The sequence below is a fragment of the Papaver somniferum genome, chromosome 9 (assembly GCF_003573695.1).
Source record: "Papaver somniferum cultivar HN1 chromosome 9, ASM357369v1, whole genome shotgun sequence".
Classification (NCBI taxonomy): Eukaryota; Viridiplantae; Streptophyta; class Magnoliopsida; order Ranunculales; family Papaveraceae; genus Papaver; species Papaver somniferum.
This window is the reverse complement of record NC_039366.1, coordinates 14,928,605-14,951,845: the sequence shown is the minus strand read 5'-3', so window position 1 is coordinate 14,951,845 and position 23,241 is coordinate 14,928,605. Positions and strand designations below refer to the sequence as shown.

Below are 23,241 nucleotides of genomic sequence, written 5' to 3'. Positions count from 1 at the left end.
AGGCATAAATCTTTTTAGCCAAGCTTAATATCACTGTAAAATTGTGAGGTTTTCCGGATTTTGGGCTGGCTTAAGTCTATAAGTAGTTCCGCCACTGCACCTTGTACGGTAGAATTTCTACTCTTCCAACAGTAAAAAACACTAAAGAGGAAGAAATGAGAAAAAAAAATGATTGATAATGAAAATGGTGGGTGACGTCTTCCAGAAGAGATAATAAATTAACAAAACAAAACACATAAATCCAAAAACCTTTTTCTTTCAAGTCTTCACTTTTTCAGTCTTCGCTGCACCTTCCATGAACTTTCCCCTTTCTTCTTCACTCTTTTAACTTCTAATTCCACAAAATCCCAATATTCTTCACTCACAGCCACATTCTTATCCTTGAAACTCTTAAAATTCATTCATATCATTGAAATTCACTCATATCAGGAAAAGTTTCTGCTAATTTTCACTTACTTTCATCATCTATGGGTATCGAAATCGAAAATGAAGGTATATTTTGATTTTAAGTTTCAATTTCATTTTGAATTTGTTAAATTTTGATTGATTTTGGGTTTTTATTGAATTTTTGTTTGGTTAATAGGTGAGAATACAGAGAAAATAGGTGAATTAAATTTGAGTAGATTATCATCAATTACGATCCTACCATCGCTTTCGACATCACCAACACCTTCACCATCATCAACAGCATCAACACCAGCACTAGTACTATCAAATTCCGGTAAAAGATTTGATCAATCATTTAAAAAGAAGTATGTGAAACAAGTTACTGGTAGGCATAATGATACTGAGCTTCATTTGGCTGCACAAAGAGGAGATCTTGTTGCTGTCAAGCAGATTTTGGGTGATATTGATGCTCAGATGACTGGGACTTTGAGTGGTGCTGAATTTGATGCTGAGGTGGCTGAGATTAGGTCTGCGGTTGTGAATGAGGTTAATGAATTGGGGGAGACGGCGTTGTTTACTGCGGCGGATAAAGGGCATCTTGATGTGGTGAAAGAGTTGTTGAAGTATACTACTAAAGAGAGTATTTCGAGGAAGAATCGATCTGGTTTTGATGCCTTCCATATAGCTGCCAGTCAAGGCCACCAAGGTGAGAATAACATTGATGTTTCTTAGTTGTTTTGGATGAACCTAGTAGTACCTAAAGATTGACATGATTGTTGTATCATTTTGATTCCTGATCTAAAGCATATATATTGTTAGCAACAAGCAATGGTAGTGAAACCGAACTAATAATATCATGGTGGATCTTTTTAGTGCAAGGGAAGGTCAATTAGACTGTTTAGAGTGGAGAATTTGTTCTGAAATACTCTAAAATGATGATTCCAAAAGTGTTATTCATTTTTGCATGATTGATGCTCGCTATAGTTGAATGTGATATAAATTTTCGTTTGTACAGCTGTTGTGCAGATTCTATTGGACCATGATCCAGGATTAAGCAAAACAGTTGGTCCATCAGGTGCGACTCCTCTTATATCTGCAGCTACTAAGGGGCATACAGCTGTTGTGTTGGATTTGCTATCGAGAGATTCTAGCATGGTAGAGGTTCCACGATCCAATGGGAAAAATGCATTGCATTTAACTGCTCGACAGGGTCATGTAGAAATTGTGAAAGCGTTGTTGGATAAGGATCCACAACTGGCGCGCAGGACTGATAAGAAAGGACAGACTGCTCTACATATGGCTGTGAAAGGGCATAGCTGTGAAGCGGTGAAGTTGCTTCTCGATGCAGATTCAGCTATCGTTATGCTTCCCGACAAGTTTGGTAACACAGCGTTACACGTAGCCACCAGGAAAAAGCGGGCAGAGGTATTGTTCTGTGCCTTCGCTGTTTCATCTTCATGCTACTCGATTGGCTTATAACTGCCACTGTCTCTTAAATTGTACAATTATGTAGGTACTTTATCATCTTTATTGATTAGTGTCATTGAGTTTAGATCACGCCAGGCCCTATTACGACCCTTTGACAGTCATTATGTACCTTGTCCATGCTTGGAGTGCACCCTTTCTTTATTGTCTGCATAGTGCATTCCCAGCTAAGCGACAAATGAACTTATAAACATTAGAAATACATGATTTGCTATTATGCGCAACAGATTTTGAAGTGCATGATCTGCAAACGCATATACTTGTAGAATTCCAAGGCCGAAAAGAAAGCAGCAGTATATTCAGCCCAATTCTTATAAACATGTTTCTTTTGTGGATGCTATGTTTGGCTTCAGTCTGGTGAACGATAATTCATTATGAATTGATCCTATGAAAAATCGAGTATGGGAAGTCTATTCTTCCTACACATAGCGAAAGTCTTGTTCCTTGTCGTATTTTGCTAGATTGTACGTCACAACTGTTGGGTCGGACTATCCAAGCTTTTGATCTAATATTGTTTATATTTTGCACATTGCCTAATAGGTTAAGTATTGGCATTCTGGCGTTTTTGCAGATAGTAAATGCACTCTTATACCTCCCTGACATCAATGTAAATGCTCTAACCAGAGACCATAAGACAGCACTTGACATTGCTGAAGGACTCAATCTGTCTGAAGAATCTACAGAAATTAGAGAGCGCTTAGCCAGCCGTGGTGCAATCAGGGCAAATGAACTTAACCAGCCGAGAGATGAACTTCGGAAAACTGTATCTCAGATTAAAAAAGATGTCCACACACAACTTGAGCAGACCAGAAAAACCAACAAGAACGTCAATGGAATAGCCAAGGAACTCAGGAAGCTTCATAGGGAAGGGATCAACAATGCCACCAACTCCGTCACTGTGGTTGCTGTTCTCTTTGCAACCGTAGCTTTTGCAGCAATATTCACTGTACCAGGTGGGGACGATAACAAGGGAATGGCAGTAGTGGTGAATAGCATTTCATTCAAAATCTTCTTCATTTTCAATGCTATTGCTCTCTTCACATCGTTGGCTGTTGTGGTTGTTCAAATTACTCTGGTAAGAGGAGAAACCAAATCAGAAAGAAGGGTGGTAGAGGTGATCAATAAGTTAATGTGGCTAGCATCAGTTTGCACTTCGGTTGCATTTATTGCCTCCTCATATATCGTTGTAGGACGTCATTATGAGTGGGCAGCTATCCTGGTTACTGTCGTAGGAGGAGTTATAATGGTAGGTGTTCTCGGCACCATGACTTACTACGTTATTAAATCTAAACGGAGCCGGAATATCAAGAAGAAGGAGAAAAGTTCGAGGAGGAGTGCATCCCAGTCATGGCATCACTCAGAGTTTTCTGATTCTGAGGTTAATCCAATCTATGCAATTTAATATGGTAGGGGTATCCTGGTAAGTAGTAAATGATCCAGTAGTAGATTCTCTGGTCTGATAATTAGGTTGTTATAAACTATGAACACTTGGGGTCTGATAAATGGGATTCTGCAATGGATAACTCATTCGAAAGAAAATTGTATATTTCACTGCAGTTATATGATCTGCAAGTATAGATGAACTTGTGTTGGACCCCCTCTTTGGTGTCTTTATGGAGCTTATATAATTGTATAGTTGGCAACATTTGAAACGGTGAAAGCAGAAGTAAATTGTAGTCCTAGGAAAATCTTCATAATTTATTCTAATGGTTCATTTCCAGAATCCAGCTGAACATTCACTCAAATCGGAACAGTTACCAAATTTTGCCCAGTAACTTGAAATTTATCCCGTAATCCAAAATCTGTCCAAAAGTAGATACTGCTTTTACCCAATAAAATCTTGTATTAATTTGACATCAAATGAAATGCTATTTTTCTACAACTATCCAGAGAAATCATGTGCATATATTTTTGACAAATTGTGTAGTTTCAGTCTCAAATGAAAACCATATGGCTCTTTTGGAACATAATTTTAAGATAAGTGGCGTAGTTTTACGGTCTCACACGAAAACCATGAGATATTTTTTGGACAAGTGGCTTAATCTCACAGAAAAACTGGCCATGGGATTTTTCACGGTCAACCTAGAATACATCGATGAAATAAATTCTGTTCTGTTACAAACCAATGTATAACGTACAAGGAAAGAAATTCAAATTTCAAAAATCATCAAGTGTAATTAAGATTTTTTTCCAGATCCCAAGACCCTTGTATAAATATGTAACTATCCAATAACAAGAGATTCATTGGAATTGCAGTCATGAAAAACATATTCTGCTTAAGTTTACTTTTAATACTTGTAGTTGGAATTCTTCAAAATCCATCACCAGGGAATGCACAACCAGGTTGTGAGGATGAGACTAAAGCTTTGGTAGATCTTTGTGGGAAGTATGTATTGAACAAAGGTCCAAGAATTCGACCATCTACCGAATGTTGTCGATTGGTAAGGGAGGTTGATGTAAACTGCATTTGTATGTCTGCAACTAAAGAGGTTGTGAAACGTATTAGCATGGATAAAGTTCATTATGTTGCTGCTACTTGTCATAGAGAAATTCCTCACATTAAGAAATGTGGAGTCATTAAAATTGGTGGCTGATAAGAGAGATTGGGCAGAAGAGTAAGAACACTCAGAAAAATGAATGCACTAGAGACATTGAAGATGAAGAATCAGAAGATTTAAGAAGAGATGTATTTGGTGTCAATGAATTAATTAAGGTGTTGTTTACTTAAAATTTAAAATAAAATTCTTTTGATTCTATTAAGTTTATGGTTTATTCAGATTACTAATAAATTTAGAAAATAAATTTAGTTGTTGGCTGTGATAGCCCAACCTTACTGGTTCATGACTTTCACAGCTATGAGATCCCAACTCGCCCTGTTTGGGTAGCCCATTAGACGAATTGGGGTCACATCCTACCTATATCTATCGGTATAATTCGTCAGATAATCATTAAAGGAAAAATATGATATTGGTCCTACCCGTTTTAGGCACACCTAGTGACAACACTTTTCTAATAATGGTATTGTCCATTGTATTATGTACCTATATTGATTGATTTTTCCAAATAATCTTTCTTTAATGACATTAATCACATGTTCCTAAACCTCTTTAATTACCACCAATGTCACTCCTCCTAATACAACCTTCTCATTTTCCACTTATTCCTTCCTTATCCTTTCTATCTTGTGGATACTTTCTAGTGGGCTTGGGCCTTAGTCCCCTATGTTTTATATTGGGCTCACCTTTCTTTTTAGGATTTTTCTAGCCCCGCTAAAGGATAATTATTTTCATATATCAACATTATTTCCATGACTATTGGGTTAATTGTTAAATAACCCGATAGTCATATCGTATCTCGTCCCGACTCCTTCTCACACGCTAGGTTCGAGACGGGTCCTCTTATCACATCCGCTTAACTGTGCGGAAATCTTCGCCGTCCATTGAGTGATCCGTAATGGATATCACTTAGTGAATTATAGCTTCACAATCATTCCTTACCCAGTTTCTCTTCTGTTTCAATTGCATGCTTTCCTGGTTCGTGCTCTGTTCAGATGACACACCTCCACCATGGCTATGTCTTGACCTTGGCACACGTACCCACGTCGGGGACCGTTCTATTTAAGCGCGAAGAGTTGGTGCGACTATTGCTTGTGAAGATTGAGGTAGAGGTACTCCGGGAACAAAGAGAAGCAAACCGGAATACTATGTGCGCCCAATTCGATGGTCAATACGAAACATATCAAATGGACAAACGAGCTCAGGTTTCTGGGCACGTGACTTTTGAGGTTCAGCGCGCGTTGGATGATGCTGTCAAAGCTCTCTATGTCGCTGACCATCTGTTCAAAGAGTCTCTATGTCCCTGACCAGTTGTTCAAAGAGTCCATCACAATGGCCACTCGTATAGACCGTGCCATAGCCGACTGTCGTCTTTACATTGCTGAAGCGGCTACTCCGCAGCTTCACGGGTATACTTTGACCCGAGAGCTGTGTCTGCACTCATTCACCCGTCTTACTTGTGGGATGAACTAAAACGCTTTCTCATGTTGAGGGAAGAGGTGGGCATGTTGTTGACCTTAATGATGATTCATGAAGACAAAGCACGCAAGGCCTATGATGGACACGAGGATACCCTCTCACTAGCGCGGGAGTCGCAGACTTCCGACAAGATTATAGAGGTCGACGTTCATAAGTTGATTGATGAGGCCGGTCATGCCTTAGCCTTAGCAACCGTCCAACATGAAGAGGCGCTTTTGATGATGCGATCCTTGGATGTAGATATTACTCATTGTCGCGCATGTGAGAGTAGTTCGAGGTTTTTTTTTTTTTTTTCTCTCTATCGTCTTTTTGGGGGCTGTTTTTACTTCATATGTATATAATCTATGTTAGCGGTTTTTATGATACATGGTTATTCTTTTCTTTATTTTCTTTATTTTGGGGTCTTCCCTCCCCCTTTTTTATTTCGCAGATTTGGGACGCGACATCGTATTAAACGCGCCCACTCCTCTTTTTTATTTTCAAAAGCTCGAAGAATTCGAAACGCGTCATCATATTTCGCCTTGGTGGGATAAGGTGGGCCGTATATTAAACATGCCTACTCCCCTCCTTTCTATTTGTGGAAGATTGACGAATGAAAACGCGTCATTTAGTAGTGTTGGAGTTAGATTGGGTTGGGGTAGGGCGTATGTACAACACGCCTACTCCCTTTCTCTCTTTGTTTTTCCGGAAGATTGACGACTGAAACACGCCATTTGGTAGTGTTGGAGTTAGATTGGATTGGGGTGGGGCGTATGTAAAACGCTCCTAATCCCTCTCCTTTTTGTTTTAGGAAGATTGACGAATTGAAACGCGCTGTTTGGTAGTATTGTAGTTAGATTGGGTGGGAGTGGGGCATATGTAAAACGCGCATACTCCCTCTTTTTTTTCTTTTTTTGATAAAATGCGTCATCATATTTCGCCTTAATGGGATTGGGTGGGCATATTAAAAGCGCACCTACTCCCTCTTTTTTTTCCGGAAGATTGACGTATTGAGACACACCGTTTAGTAGTGTTGGAGTTAGATTGGGTTGGGGTGGGGTACATGTAAAATGCGCCTACACCCTCTCCTTTTCATTTTCGGAAGATTGACGAATTGAAACGCGACATTCAGTAGTGTTGGAGTTAGATTGGATCGTATATTAAACGCGCATACTCCTCTCTTTTCTTAGTATTTATATCCTTTGTAAATTTATAAGACGACCGAGCACCTTTAGCGTCCCGTGGTTTTAGCGCCTTTATTGGCCAACTGGATGCCTTTAATTAGCATCCTTTATCCATTTGTAAATTCATCATCCGACCAGGTATCTTTGGCATCCCGTAGCCTTTGTAAATTCATCAGCCGACCGGGTCCCATTAGCATCTCATAGACTTATGTAAATTTGTCAGCCGAGTGGGTTCCTTTGGCATCCCGTAGCCTTTTGTAAATACGTCAGGAGACCGGCTGCCTTTGGCATCCCGTATCCTTTTATAAATAAGTCAGCCGACCGGGTGCCTTTGACATCCCGTAACCTTTTGTAAACTCGTCAGTCGTCCGGGTGCCTTTGGCATCCCGTAGCCTTTTGTAATTCATATTCTCAACGTTCATTGTTGATAATTGGCTATTATTATGTGACATAGTTTCTTGTACGTCGAGTAAACTTACGCATGGAAACTTTTTAACCACTTGCCATTGATGGGCGATTTAACCTTGGTACTATCCATTCATTTCAGCTTGTAGTATCCTCTCTCAGCTACTTTTCTAATTTTAAACGGGCGTCCTAGTTTGCTGCGAATTTCCCTACATTGGCGTTCCTTTTCACATGGGGGGAAATTTGTAGGACTAGATCATCGATATTGATGATTCTCTTTTTGCCACTCTGGTTGTAGTAGTTAATCGTTCGTTTCTTATATTCCTCAGCAAACCGTTCTGCTTGGCCTTTTTTTTTTATTGTGTCTAGATGTGTGAAGCGACTTACTTCAACAGGTTTGGTATGGCTGGCAATTTCTACTCTTGCTGATGGTACCTTTATTTCTGCAGGTAGTATGGCGTCCTCGCCGTAAACCAAGGAATAAGGCGATGCTCTGTCGAACTTCGTTTCGAGATTCTGTATACCCATAACGCGAGTGGTAGTTGCTCATAACATCCTAGGTGATGATCATGCACTGCACTGTCCTACTCAGGATTCGGAGGAGGGTTTTGTTGGTAGCCTCCGCCTTCCCGTTCCCTTGGGGATAATAAGGGGTCGACGTGGGTAACCTCATGTTATATTGTCGGAGCAAATCTATCACTTACTTGTTCATGAACGACTTGGAATTATCTACTCTGAGTATCATGGGTGCGCCGAATATGCAATGATGGTCTCTTTGATGAACGCTAGTGTGGTCTCTCCATCGTAGTCTTTTGCAGGTATCGTTTCGACCCACTTTGATGAATATTTACTGGCGGTTATTATGTATTTGTGGCGCTTTGAGTAATTCGGGTTTATCGGACCTATAAGGGCTAGTCCCCAAGTGTGAAATAGCCACGACGTTACTATGCTATATAACTGTGTGTGGGGCACTTTGATCAATGTTCAGTGCATCTTGAAACTCAAGCATTTCCTAACGTGTTCGGCGATGTCGCTTTCCATGGTCGGTAAATAGGATCCACCTTCATACAAATGTAGAAATAGTTTCTGCATTTCTTGGTGTTCAGCGTTGTGGGACCGGGCCATGACTTTTATTTCCTCTGGGTCGGATAGGCATCGCAAAATCGCATTGTTATAGCTTCTTCGATAAAGCACGTTTTCATTCATGAAGAAACGCGCTACTTTATTATTGATTTTTAATGTTATTTTCCTCTCACTAGGTAGCTTTTCATGCTGGAGATAATCGACATATGGTTGTCTCCCATGGACCCCTTCGGATGAACATACCTCTACAGGTTACGGTGGGGCCTTACAGTCAGCGAAGCTATATTGAAGGGAGGCCGCTTGTGCCGACATACTTGGACAATATACCCTCTAGTCTTTGGAGCTTTCTATAGAGGTGGATGACACCTGTATGCCCGCAGGTTTCTTCGTGCATCTCCTGGAGTATTTTCTCCGCTTCCCTCTTATTTACGCATCTCTCTAGGGACTCTTCTGCGGCCCGATAGTAGAAGGATCCTTGTATTACCATAAACTTTTTTAAGTCTTTAGTGGGCATAACTCGCTCATCACCTATCTTCGTTAGATTTCAATGTATAATTTTCGTTGTGCCCTCATCCTCGTTATTCAACTGCATTTTACTTGTCAGAGTTGCTAAGGCATCCGCATGTCGATTTACACTTCTGCCCGTGTGATCTATGGTTGACCTTATTTGATGAATCAGGTTCTACGCTTCTGCTCGGTAAGGCGCTAGGTGTGCTTCTTTGACATGAAGTCGTTGTTTACCTAATTCATTACTAGTTTACAATCACCATTTATCTCTACGCTTCCTAGGTCGATTTCATTTCCCATTCTTATTCCTAAGATCAGCATATCATATTCAGCAACATTATTAATGCATGGGAAGTATAACTTAAACAAATACGACAGCAGATCGCCTTGTAGGGATTCGAATACTACTCTTGCTCCGCCTCCAGTTCCATAGGATTACCCGCCAAAGAACGGTCCAAAGTTTATCAGCTTCCGCGACTGCTATTTCACCAGGTATATATTTGTGTACCTAGTTGTCTCCTTCTCCTGACCGTTATTAGGTCATCTATCACCTGATCGTGTACTCCCTTCGGATGCTGATACTTGAGCTCGAATTCAAACAATTGTAGAAACCAACGGGCGGTTTTTCCCGTCAAAATGTGCTTGGAGGCTAAATATGATTTCGGGTTTGCCGCGGCTACTATGACTATTTTGTACGCTATTCAGTATGGGCGTAGCTTCGGTGAAGCATAAATGAGGGCTAGACAAGCTTGCTCTATGCCTGGGTATCTTAATTCTACTTCACGCAGGATTCAGTTAACATAATAAATTTGTGATAACTTGTCGCCTCTCATTTCTTGTGCCAGTAGGACCCCTATCGCTAGGTTGGTTACTCCATATACAAATATAGGAGAACTCCTTTCATTGGTGGCCTCAGAAACTGTGGGCTAGTGAGGCACTGCTTGAGTTTTTGAAACGATGTACATTGCGCTTCACCCCATGTAAATATGACACCTTTTCTTAGCAACAACAGAAATGAGGATAGCACATAAGCGAGCCCCGGTATGAAACGCCGTATGTATGATATCCTCCCGATAAATGCTTGCAGTTCCTTGGTATTTGCTGGTGGTACCATGGTTGTAATAGCTTCGACCTTGTCCAATTCCACTTGATTCCCTTCGCTAGTTACAACAAAACCCAAGAACTTTCCCAATGTCGCCCCGAAAGCGCTTTGAGGGGACTCATTCTGAGCTTGAATTTCATGCGTCTCCCGAAGACCGTTTTCAGGTGCGAGATGTGGTCCTCAGGGACCTGCGACTTCATTATGATATCGTCCACGTATACTTCTACCATCTGATGCAGCAGGTCATCAGATATGGTTGTCACAGCGCGTTGGTAGGTGGCGCCTGCATTTTTTAGGCCGAATGGCATTACGACGTAGTAGAAGTTCTCGTACGGGATATTGAAAGCAATCTTCATTACATCTGACGCGGCCATCATTATTTGGTTATACCTGCTGAAACAGTCCATGAAGAAGAACCTTTTTTTACCCCTGCTGCGTCTACTGTCATATTGAGATTGGACGTCTACTGTCATATTGAGATTGGACAGCGGAAAGTCGTCTTTAGGGAACTCCCCGTTTACGTCTCTATAGTCTACGCAACATCCGATTTTTCCATTCTTCTTTGTTATGGGTACAATGTTAGCTAGCCAAGTCGGGTGTTTTATGGGCTTGATGAACTTAGCCTTTAATAAACGTTCCACCTTTTCTTTTATTGCGAAAGCTGTTGTCTTTAGGAATTCACATCCTCTTTTCTTTACTGGTCTAAATTGGGGTGATACACTGAGATTATGAGCGACGAGGCTGTTGTCCAGTCCCGGCATTTCGTCATAGTTGAAGGAAAAGACATCCTTGTATTCCCTAAGTAGTTTGATCAACGCTTCCGGCTCTTATTTGCTTATATTTGTGCAGATCATAATGTGGAGCTTATCTTTCTGAGTTCAAACGTTGATCTCCTCCACTCCATCCATGGTGAAGTTTTCAGGTGTCCGCTCTACCGACACAGTTTATACTGTTTCCGCGTGTTGGTTCCGAAAATCTTCATCGCTGAATGTCATGTATGGTAACTCGGGTAATTCCTGGCTGATATTTTCTAAGGGAATTTCCACATCTTCGTCGATTGATGACATGGCGCAGTCGTGTTCATCCGCGGGAGTTTCCTTGGCTAATTGATATAATAGGTATACGTGCACCCTCCCATCCGGTTTTGAGAAGCGTCAAAATCCTGGTTGCGCCACCTGTTTCCCCTTCTTCTCCGCTGGGAATACCATCTTGGAAGGGCTGAAAATGGACTTAGGTGGTTTCACCTTTTCTTCTTCTTCCCATTTGGTTAATCGAATGGACTGTATCTCAGGTATCTCATCTGATTCCTTAGGAATGTCGTAGAAGATTGAGTCTGCCATATATGCTTCCTCCAGGTCGAAAGAATTGCTTGTTGCAGTTATTCGATACTTCCTACCCCTATGTTGGTCTTAACACACTGATAGTACGTCGACGCCACAACCTTGTGATTGAGTAACCATCCCCGCCCTAGTAGCACGTGGAACGTGGTATCGTCTTCTAAAACGTAGAATGACGTGAGTCCTCGAATAGGCCCAACTTTCATTGCCAAATTGACGATCCTGATTGTTGTTTGTGTGTGACCGCCAAATCCCTTCACTATAGTTTTCCGCATCCGAATATCTGATCGTTGTACCCCTAAGATATCAAGCGTGTGCATGGAGATCAGATTCCAATATGCACCTCCATTCACAAGGGCATTCTTCAACGGCTCCTTTTTGATATGAGAGGTTAAGTACAAAGGTCTGAGGTGTTCCCCTGCATAGCAAATATCCTCATCTATGAACACAATTTCGCCCTTAGGCATAGTGTCATAAGGCTTTCCTGCTAGGATGAAAGCTTCCTTGATTTGGTTTTCGCGGAACCCTAGTGAGTCAAAAAAGTGTTGAGCTAGTATCGTCGGTGTGAATTTACTAGCTGATGGGCGCCGTAACCACAACAAATTAATAAAGATATTTCCCACTAATTAACTAGTAATATAGCGGTAATAAGATATCGTTCCCATAGAGAGCTGTGTAATTGATAGGTTCAGTAAGATAAAGTAAATAACAAAGGGGGGTTTTGGTTTTAAGATAATAGAAAGACAATAAAGAAGAAAGAGAAGATCAAGGAATCCTTCGTCATTACCAAAAGATAACTGGATTAATATACTTATCTATTTTTCGTAAGAACCATTCATCACCGACCATGGAATAACAGCTAGCTCAGTGTTATCCCCAAAACTCCTTGTACCACGGATACGGAAGCTCTCTAATATTAGATTCTATTCAACTGAACCACCAAGTAGTAGCTCACTCAAGGTGGAATCCAATGGATGGTTTAATCTTTGTGAATTAGGTTAATCCCAGTAGTTAAACTCTTAGCTCAAGGTTTACTTGCTGGTGTTGTCTTCACATACGATTGCTCCACAGAATCCCTCTGTAAGGTTTCGTGATTTCTACTTGTGTAGAGAGTCAATCGACGATTACTTATCTCATAACCTCCACTAGCAATAGAATAATCTGGTTGCGCACCCAAACCAATCTAATAATCACTCATAAACCCTAGATATGGTAAAGACAAACGATAATGATAAAAACTCTCAATAGTTTTGTAATATTAATAAAGCTTCACGCTTAGAACATTGAATTCATCCTTAATCAACAAAGGATTTAGTTACTCGTATTACAAAGAAGATGATAATGGTGGTTTTCCCCTAAAGGGGTAAACCCTAGGTTTTGATGTAAAACTGGTGATATGAGTCGATGATATGATTTTACATGACCTAATACCTTTTTATAGGTTTACATTGCTTGGTCTCCAAGTATTTAGTTAGGTTTAAGAACCCGACCCGAAAATATGACCTAACGACTACAAACGTGCCCTTAGGCCTTCCAAGGTGTGAATACATGTTTCCCAATTGATAAGTTCGCGTACCCAGTCCGCAAACTTCAAATTCCATCAGATATTTTCGGAAATAAGTATGCGAACCCCGTCCGCAAACCCAGTTCGCGGACTTCACTGTCTTCGGTATTCAATCAAAACTATTTTGGCCACAACTTCTTCATACGAACTAGGAATGACATCATTCTTTTTGCATTCTTTTTATCTATCAATTCTCTTCAACATGATGATGATAAATCCTTAATTTGAATAAGTTAAGATCGTTATTTGGCTTGTGTCTTGATTATGAGCGTTTTGCTCATTTTCGTCGCACTTCTTCTAATTGTCTTGGACTTGGGCACTTGGATACTTGGAATACTTCTCTTCCTAGATCTTTTCAGAACTTTGTAGCTCCTTTGTGGATGATTCGCCTATTGGAGGCAAATAAGAGAAAACCAAAGTAATAATACGAAAATATGCAAGAATAATAGCTTAAACAAGTATGGAATGGATACTAAAAAATCATATGAATTATGCACTTATCAAATTCTCTCACACTTAGCTTTTTCTAGTCCTCGAGAAAACTAAATAAAACTAACCCTAAATACAACAACTGCATGTCGTGAGGATAAGGTCACTCTTAGCATGAATAACAGTCCTTTAAACCCCTAAGTGTCCCTAGTGAACGAGTTATAGTCTCGTGAGGGATTACAAGAGGTATACCCACAAAACCTACTCCAATTTCTCGCCTTGGAAGAACCGCTAAGGATAGACACACAGTAGAAAGCCAAATAATTAGCGTGCATATGTTCTTTAGCTACAAGCATCCCACATACATTCCAATCCGCACACATAAGCAATTACTTACGTATGTCATTCAACCTGATTCCAAAACTTTACTAAGATAGTCATTGTACTTTTTGAAACGTTTGCCACAACACTCGCATACTGAAATCACATGGATAGATAAGAGAATGAAAATAGAAAATTGAAGTGTGCAAATATTGACTTAAGTGAAAGATGTTACCCGCAATACTTGTATGAATGTCGTCAAAGGAGATTTATTTATAGCGCACTAGTTGACAGAAGCACCCATTTAACTTGACCACATGATTAGATACTCTAAGCGCATGTTCCTTTTCAACAAGTATATGGCGACGAAGACAGGGACAACGTTTCACACATACTGCTATCAAAGTGTCAAGAACCTCATCAATAGTCTTTTTGACTTGCTATATAATGATGATATGGTTTTTGTTTTCATCGACTATGATTATCCGCGATTCCGGACCTATCATTTATTAGTGTCGATAAAAGAAGAGGAGCCTTATATAATTTTTTTTTGTTTTTTTTTCCAGCTCACTCTTTACTCTTTACGAGTGTAAGACAATTGTATTATGGGTCTTTCAAATACTCAACCAATGATTACCTTGCTACAACATCCACGGCAGTATCAGGATCCCACCAAATCACTTTAGAGAAACATAAAACTGCAAAGATAAAAAGAAAGTGATTCAGTAATGATTAATTGCGAGGATAAATATTTCAAACGACTACTATAGCTTAGTTTCGCATTCAATTATGAACGTATATATATTTAAGTATTGAAATAAATGGAACTTAATCTATAACTGTAAGAACTGTTTCAACCTAAAACGGTTTAGTGTGTCATCCTAAATAGCTCATAATTAAATCCAAAAGATGAAGTCTCGAGAATGCAAGAAATCAAAGATTATGATTATTTGTTTTTTTTTTATTATGCAAACCAAACATGCTTAACTACTCCCCCACACTTAAGCTTAACATTGTCCTCAATGTTCAAAACCGAAAATTCTGATTTCTGACATAACAAGCCTGAAAAACTCAAAAACCGTACCAATGGGTAGGGAAATAGGAAAATCATCCTAAATGAAAGTTGTTCGCCTACGTCTTTTATATGATGTGTCAAAAGGGAACAGTGTTTCGGTAAATTTTCTGACTTTGATGGCCTCCGGACTGACTGACATGCAATCTGAAAAAGTTCTGGAAAAATGCCGAAATTCAAATGTCCAGGCCTACCGCTCCAACTTAACAGACTCCGAGTTCAAATTTTCTTTTTGGAAAAAAAACGTATGTATGTCATCTTTAAAATTTGGGGTCAAACACTCAAATCGGACTCCGTATGAAGTCTCGAGTGCTATTTTGGTGACAAGTGCACAGTCAGAATTTTCTGACGAGAATTCGTCAAAACTTTCATAATAGATATAGGACTTGTAAAATCTAAGATGGCAATGCAAGATATGATATGAAAAAATAAGAAAATGAAAAAAAAAGGGATAGATATACAAAACCGATGGTTTTCCTCCCAGGCATCGCTTGGTTTAACGTCGTCAAAGCCCGACGTTATTGTTATCGTCTGTACACCAATAATCTGAAAATTTGGTAGTCGTTCCAAATAACAATATGCAATTCAAATAATAGTTTCACAAAAACATTAGCACAAAAGATAAATATTGAAGTTATCACTTTATTGAAGTTTCCCCCATACTTAGTCCTTTCGACACTCGGAAGTGGATAAAGAACATAGAATTCGGGGACCTCAAACGGTTCCTCAGCTTCGTGAACCTGCACGATGCTCGAATCAAACACATCAAGTGGTGGATACTTAGAAGCAAAATAATCCGTTAAAACTTTGGAAGCACACAACTCCAATCCTAAGTGAGGTAATTTCTTAAAAGTTGGGTTAACAACTCTTTGAGAAGCTACTTCAATTGGAGGTAAAGGATCAATAGATATAGAACTATGCAAAGGATTAGATAAACCTTGTATGTGATCCTCATGCGTAACTAACAGTGAATTATTTACCTCAAGTATATCGTGGTCCTCTATCGAACTATTATTATCTAGCGCAATTGGGTCTTCCACGACTTTAATCAATTTGGTTCCATTCTCAATCTCAATCTCTTCAACACTCTCATCATCCGAATCAAATTCCGCTCTCATGAACTCTTCTTCAGTGTATATTTTGGGGTATTCTGTATGAGTATCCGTCGATGGAATAATCGGGTCTACTTCTTGCAAATCAAGCGGCCTAAAAAATTGTAATCCGGATATTCATTGTAACGTTGATATGCATTCCAGTATGTCACACCGTTCATAACAATGGTTCGGTCATACCAAGGCTCCTCCTTTTGAATAGGCGAATGATCATTATTACGATCCGGAGTTGGAATAACTTCATCATTGTTACAAGGAATTTCGAAAGCTTGCTCATCCTAAAAATATTCTTTGTCGTCCATAGGAATTTCAGAATAAATTTGGTTTTGAGGCCAAACTTCTTCTTCATTCATTGTCTCCTTGAGTTGAGAAAGTTGTGACTTTAAGTTGTCCACATTCCTTTGAATTTCTTGGAGTGTATCTTCAGTATTTTTGTTGTACTCATCCATAGTTTGACGATACTCTTTCATTTTTTGAATATCTCGATCCAAATTATCCATAAATTGTTGCATTAGATTTACAAGACTAGAAGAATTATCATTAGAAGCACAACTATCCTCCCATCCTTGTGTTTGCTCACTTACATACCCATCATAAGGTTGTTAATATGTATGAGGATATCCATAAGGTTCAGTGGGATATTGATCATAGCCAAAATATTTGTTTTGATTATACCCATAGGATGGTTGGTAGTTGTAATATGAATGAGATTGAAAACCATATTGATTACCACTATTATATGATTGATCTTGTGCTCCGTACATGTTATTCCCGTAAGGAAACATGACGACACACAAGAAAGAGAAAATCAAAAAAAAAAGTCTAAAAAAATTAAAACAAGCTAAACAAATAACAAATCAATTAGCAACTGCTCCCCGACAACGACGCCAAAATTTGTTTGGGCGGTCGTAGGCTCAACAAATTAATAAAGATATTTCTCACTAATTAACTGGTAATATAGCGGTAGTAAGATATCGTTCCCACGGAGATCTGTGTAATTGATAGGTTATTTGATCAGTAAGATAAAGTAAATAACAAAGGGAGGTTTTGGTTTTAAGATAATATAAAGACAATAAAGAAGAAAGAGAAGATCAAGGAATCCTTCGACGTTACCAAACGATAACTGGATTAATATAAGTATCTATTGTTCGTAAGAACCATTCATCACCAACCATGGAATAACATCTAGCACAGTGTTATCCCCAAAACTCCTTGTACCACGGATACGGAAGCTCTCCAATATCAGATTCTATTCAACTAAACCACCAAGTAGTAGCTTACTTAAGGTGTAATCCAATGAATGCTTTAAGCTTTGTGAATTAGGTTAATTGATAGCTAAGGAATTAAACCTAAAACTATGGTTATATTTACACCTGCAAGTGCACAGGATCTAAAGTAGAAAGTGAATAAGCAGGGGTTTGTCCACAGGGACTTGGAGGGAGCTATTGTTGTTTTCCTAGAGATTTTTGTGTTGTGTTAAAACACAACTGAGTTGTTTTGGTGTAACTGAATTAGTGACAGAAAGTAAAGTAAATGTGACAGTGAAGTAGAATAAAAACAATGAAGCAAAGGTAACAGTGGCAGTTAACAGGAAACAAAACCAAATAAACCAAGGCTGTTAGCCAAGGGCAGGGAGGAGTTTTCAGCTGTGGCTAAGCTAAGGCTTAGAATCCACCCTTGTGACCTATCCAGACAATGTAATTCTAGGTTGAATTCCTAATGGAACTAAGTGACAGCTAAGGTCAACTTATGATCCTAAGCATACAAATGGAATGGAAAGAGAATTAGCTTGCTAAGAGCACTAATTTCTCCCATTGCACAATCAAAACAATGCATCCTAAGCATACAAATGGAATGGAAAGAGAATTAGCTTGCTATGAGCACTAATTTCTCCCATTGCTCAATCAAAACAATGCACTAAGGCTCTAACCTATCATTCCACTATCAGACAGTGCACTGAGGTTTCATCTAAACCTCAGCTGCAACAATTTAGCTCATGCTCAACATATAAACAACATTAACATTCATCATACAAGATAATTCAAACACACTAGACATGGTGAACAAATACAATTGAAATTACTGAATTTGAAATTAAACAAGAGGTAACAGTAGAGAAAACTGGCTAGTCCAGGCCTCTAAGGTGGTGCTCTGGCTAATCCAGGCATGCCCACAACAGCACAAAACACCTTCTATTTATACCCAAATTAATCAATTAGGGTTCCTACACAAAAATCCCCAAATCAGGGCAGTTAGGGTTTCGAAATCTTACAAAAAGCAAAATTGACATACCTAACTCTCTGAAATCACTCAATCTTCTTCGACCCATGCCTTTATTCCTTCTCCTGCGTCTACCCATGCTCTAATTACAACTCTATTTCAACCTATTCTACCAATTTCACATCTAGGGTTCATGATATTGGTGAGGCGTGAAATTGGTGGAATAGAAGTCTATAGAGTTGGTGAAAGTGGTAGTGATGATGGGTTTTAGGGTTGGTGTTTGTGGCAGGTAGGGGCGGATAAGGTGGTGGCAGGGAGTAGGTGGTGAAGGTGAGGCTGTTGCAGACGGAGGTGAGGGAAGATGGAGTCGATGGAGAAGAGATTAGGTGATGTTTGGTTTAGGGTATAGGGTTCGGTCGCTATGGTGTGTAGCGGGATCATCGAGTTCGATGTTTGGCGAATCTCGACCGTGGGATATGGAGATGAAAGATCAATCTGACGGTGAGATGAAGTGGATCCTGCAGCAACCGTTGGATTATACAATACAACAAAATTAACGACACCAGATGGAGTTAGGTGTTGTAGTGTTAAGCGGAAGTATCGAGGTTTGATGCGCAGGCAAAGAAGCAACCGTAGGATGCAGATGCGATCCAATCTGACGGTCGGGAATGGAGGCGGGTATGGATATAGAAAATGGGTTTGGGTAAGGGTTTTGGGCCTTGGGTATGCCAAGCCCATATCTTCTTCAAGAACAATTCTTCCTTCTTGAGCCCATTCCTAGCTTTTTGGACGTGCGCTCCATTCTTTGCGGCTTCCTTGCGTAATTCTTCCCGTCTTTTCACTACTTTTCTGCTCTTTTCGCTCCGCGACTCATCCGAACTTCGTTTATTACCTAAAAATGCAAAATTAAGTAAGAAAAATATTTATTCTTGAAAACAATGAAAATACAGAATATGGGATAAAATGTAGAATTAATGCACAAAAGATGAGTTAAAATGCCAACAACAAGGGATAAATATATACAATATTTGGCACTCATCAAATACCCCCAAACCTGAATTTTACTTGTCCTCAAGTAAAACAAAACTAAGGAAATCCTACTTATACCACTGTCGCTGGTCTCTCGAATGCATTTAGCGTATGCACTAAGCCTTTTAAACCACTAAGTGTCCCTAGTGGACGAGTTGAAGTCTCGTGAAGGTTTGCTTAGAACGTACCTACAAAGTTCTAGGTCAAAATATAAGCTCATATTCCATCAAATGTGACATGTGCAAAAAAGTTTAAGCTCACAGCAAAATGGAGATGTCAATCTAGCTATCGAAGGCACAATCCTAGCACTGATAACAAATAAAGACATGTGATAAGAGTGTAAAGTGTATCACACATGTGTAAAGAAAGATCTGAAGTTATGACTACTAACCACCAAGAGATAGTTTTTAGGCTAAGAACCGAATTCTAAGCCAAGCTAGCTGTCCGGCTTTACGAGAATTGTGAATGTTCACCCAATGAGTTGGTGATATTTCAGTTTACCCGCGTTATACATCGATGGCTGCACCCTCCTTGCTTATTACAAGACTATTTACAACAAAAAGATAACTCTTTACATGACTCTTATTTACATTGATTACTCACTTTTATTTTTGGAACAAGAGAGAACTATTGTCTTTAACATGACAAAACATGGAATAAATAAATACTTGATTTTTTTTTATTTTTTTTATTTTTTATTTTTTATTTTTTTGATTTTTTTTCTGAATTTTTTTTTTTTTTTTTTTGTAAGAAATAACTTTGATCTTTACAACATAGTGACACTTTTGATACATGAACAAAAAGAAAACATAATTACATGACTCTTAGCAAGAGGTGGCCCTTATCGAATGCATCCGGTCAAATTCTATGGTTGCTTTTCTTAACGTATCCTCCAACTTCTATCCCAGCCAACCAAAGAACAAGCTAGTCAAGTCTCATTCAGTATTCTAAAGTGATTGGCAATCTAACTTCCTATCAAACACCTTGAAGATCGAGGCTATACATGTATTGGTAGATCGTGCGCGTGCAAGTTTCTTATCACTATGTGAATTGTGCTAGAATCAGGGTGCCTAAATATCTAGACTAAGACTCCTAATAATTACATATTTGCACAAGAGTCAACATTTCAAGGTAAATGAGCTCCATTTTTATGATTTTTCATTTTTTTAATAATTTTTTTTTGAAATTTTTTTGAAATTTTTTCAAAAAGAGGGAGTTCTTGTTTTCAATTATGGCATATTATCAAAGTATCTACTTTTCACCCCCAAACCTAAACTAAACATTGTCCTTAATGTTTCAAAATATGAACAAAATTATAATACAACATATGAAGAGGATCATGTTGAGTAGAGAAAAAGGAAAGAGAATACCCGATTTCGGCGAAAGCAATATTAGAACTCCGTTATTCAAGGCAAGAATCCAACATATGTCAGCCGAGATCATATTGGATTAGCAAAATATATACAAAAGGAACAAAAGGATTTTTAAAATTTTTATCTACTGGATTATATACAAAAAATTCACCATACACTAACAATCTAAAGAGTTGAGGATCAACCCAAAAGACAAAGTGTTGAAACATAGACAGTTTCAAAACACTAAAATTGGACTGAAATGAGAGCGAGAGTGAAAAACCGGATGAATCACCCCTAAACCTAAATTTTTCAACAGGTTTACTTTTAAGCACAAAATCTAACAATTTTAGGGGTGCAGGATTCACAAGGTCTAACTGAAAATGGACTTTGTTTGGGATGGACAAACATGCATATTCCAACTGTGGCTCCTTAAAAGTATTGTATTTAGATGCAAAATAGTCCAAGAGGACTTGAGAGGCACACAGTTCCAATCCTAGGTTGGGAATCTTCAAAAAAGTTGGTTTAAAATTTTTGTTACAAACCAAATCTAGGTTGGGTGGAATAATCTCAATCTGTGACTTAGGCAAGAAGGTGACATCTAAGTTTCTCACATGCATGAGATCAAAAGTACCAATATTATCAGTCACATCAGCATTTTCTAAATCATAATCAAGTTGTGTAGCATGCTCATCATCACAACACAATTTCACAAGTCCAAATTCAGAATCATGGTTATCCGAAATATCCAAATTAACATCAAAAGAAGCAATATATTGTGGCTTAAGTATGGAATCAGACACATCAACTATATTTTCATGCATAGGATCATTAGTGTCAACAGAAGATTCAACATTACCTAAGTCATGCTCTTCACAGGATAACTGCACAATATCTAAATCAGTAGCCTCATCACATGTATATGGAATACTAGAAGAAACATCATTCATGAAGGTCGGGGCAGAAAAGCCTAATGTATTTGAACCCAAAGGTTCCATAACATTTTCAGCATAGACATGTTCTTCTAATATAACATCATCATAATCATCATCATCACAAATACATGAAAATCCTACTTTGTCAAAACCATTAGTGTTTTTCGTCCATACATCTGCCTCTAAAATAGGTGAATATGGATTGACATTTTCAGCAATAGGGTATGAAACACTATATCCAGAATTAAGCTCATTGGGAAAATCAACATCTGACTCATGGTGATTACCCATATCATGTGGCATGGTCCTAGTTTCCCTATAGGTTTCCCACTGATGGGTTTTCTCTGCAACTTCAGCTAGAAATAACCATGCATCGTCCACAGTTTTATCAATGAATTCACCATTACACATAGATTCAACCAAGGCTCGAGACTTAAAGTCTAGTCCCTCATAAAGAATGGCGACCAGTCTCCACTTCTCGAGGCCATGATGAGGACACTCAAACAACAAATCATTAAATCGTTCAAAATAATGAAAAAGTGTTTCTCCATCTAACTGGACAAAACAATTAATACTTCGACGAATAGAGATGGTCCTATGATGTGGAAAGAACTTTCCGACAAATTGATTTGTGAGTTGGTCCCAAGTGGTGATTGACTGCGGTCTCAAACCGTAAAACCATGTTTTGGCCTTTCCTTTAAAGAAAAAGTAAACAAACGCAATTTCAAAGAGTCTTCGGATATATGGTCAGGTTGTAAAGCCCGGACAATTTGTTCAAACTCTCTTACATGGTTATAGGGATTCTCAGAATCGAACCCTCGAAATATAGGAAGTATTTGTATCATGCTTGCGTTTAGTTCAAATGGGCCATCAGTCTGGGGTAAGACGATACATGATAACTGGCTTATTATGTTAGGGTACATGTATTCATGGAGACTACGGAGTTTATTCACACACTCGCCCATTTTTTAAAAAAATTTGGTTTTAATGGGTTTTGAAAATTTGGTTGAAAGGGTTTTGAAAAGAAAATTTGGTTTTGCTTGGGATAAAATTTTGGTTTTTGAAATAAGGAGCAAAGTTTTTTTTTTTTTTTTTTTTTTTTTTTTTTTTTGGGTTGGGTTTTGAAGCCCAAATTTTAGTTTAAAAGAAACTACAAGCCTAACAAACAACTAAATTACAAGCCCAAATAAAGAAAGAAATAAAAATAAAACTAATTATTACAAACCCACAAAAAAAGAAAATAAAAATAAAACTAAAATTATTACAATCCCAAATAAAGAAAGAAATAAAATTAAAATAAAAAAAATTATTACAAGCCCACAGATTAAAAATGGAAGCCCACAGGTTGGGTTCTCTTAATGGGTTTAGGCTTACCTTTGAAGCACAGCCCAGCTGCTCAGTTTGGTTGCAAAAGCCCAGTTGGGCTTTGGATCATCCTAAGCTTTGGCTTCAATACTTAAGGCCCAGTTGGGCTTGGTTCAATTTCCTCTCCTTCTGCAGCTTACAGCCCAGTTGGGCTTTTGTTTCTTTATTGCACAGCCCAGCAACAGAAGCTTGGCAGCAGGATCACTACTGCAGTTCAAACATCAAGCCCAGCAGAATTGTTCAACAGCAAGTGGGCTTGTTCAATTGCAGCAGCTTTTGTTCTGAACCCAACAGCAAGGCAAAAGCAAGAGCAATAACAAGAGCAAGAGAAAGAAGCAA

The 23,241-nt window shown here is 38.7% G+C and overlaps 2 protein-coding genes across 2 annotated transcripts; both read left to right on the top strand.

Moving 5' to 3' along the window:
* Positions 1-259: 259 nt before the first annotated feature.
* Positions 260-3,573, top strand: LOC113309822 (ankyrin repeat-containing protein ITN1-like). Its single transcript, XM_026558337.1, has 4 exons — positions 260-492; positions 584-1,093; positions 1,403-1,812; positions 2,444-3,573. Exons 1-4 carry the CDS (start codon positions 468-470, stop codon positions 3,272-3,274), a joined length of 1,776 nt encoding a protein of 591 aa, XP_026414122.1. The 5' UTR covers positions 260-467; the 3' UTR covers positions 3,275-3,573.
* A 557-nt stretch (positions 3,574-4,130) lies between these two features.
* LOC113311441 lies at positions 4,131-4,466 on the top strand. Its single transcript, XM_026560280.1, has one exon. It carries the CDS (start codon positions 4,131-4,133, stop codon positions 4,464-4,466), a length of 336 nt encoding a protein of 111 aa, XP_026416065.1.
* The last annotated feature ends 18,775 nt before the right edge of the window (positions 4,467-23,241 follow it).

Coding starts and splice junctions, on each gene's coding strand:
- LOC113309822 (XM_026558337.1), top strand. CDS start 468: ATGGGTATCGAAATCGAAAATGAAG. Junction 493..583: donor TATCGAAATCGAAAATGAAG/GTATATTTTGAT, acceptor TTTGGTTAATAG/GTGAGAATACAGAGAAAATA. Junction 1,094..1,402: donor TGCCAGTCAAGGCCACCAAG/GTGAGAATAACA, acceptor TCGTTTGTACAG/CTGTTGTGCAGATTCTATTG.
- LOC113311441 (XM_026560280.1), top strand. CDS start 4,131: ATGAAAAACATATTCTGCTTAAGTTTACTTTTAATACTTGTAGTTGGA.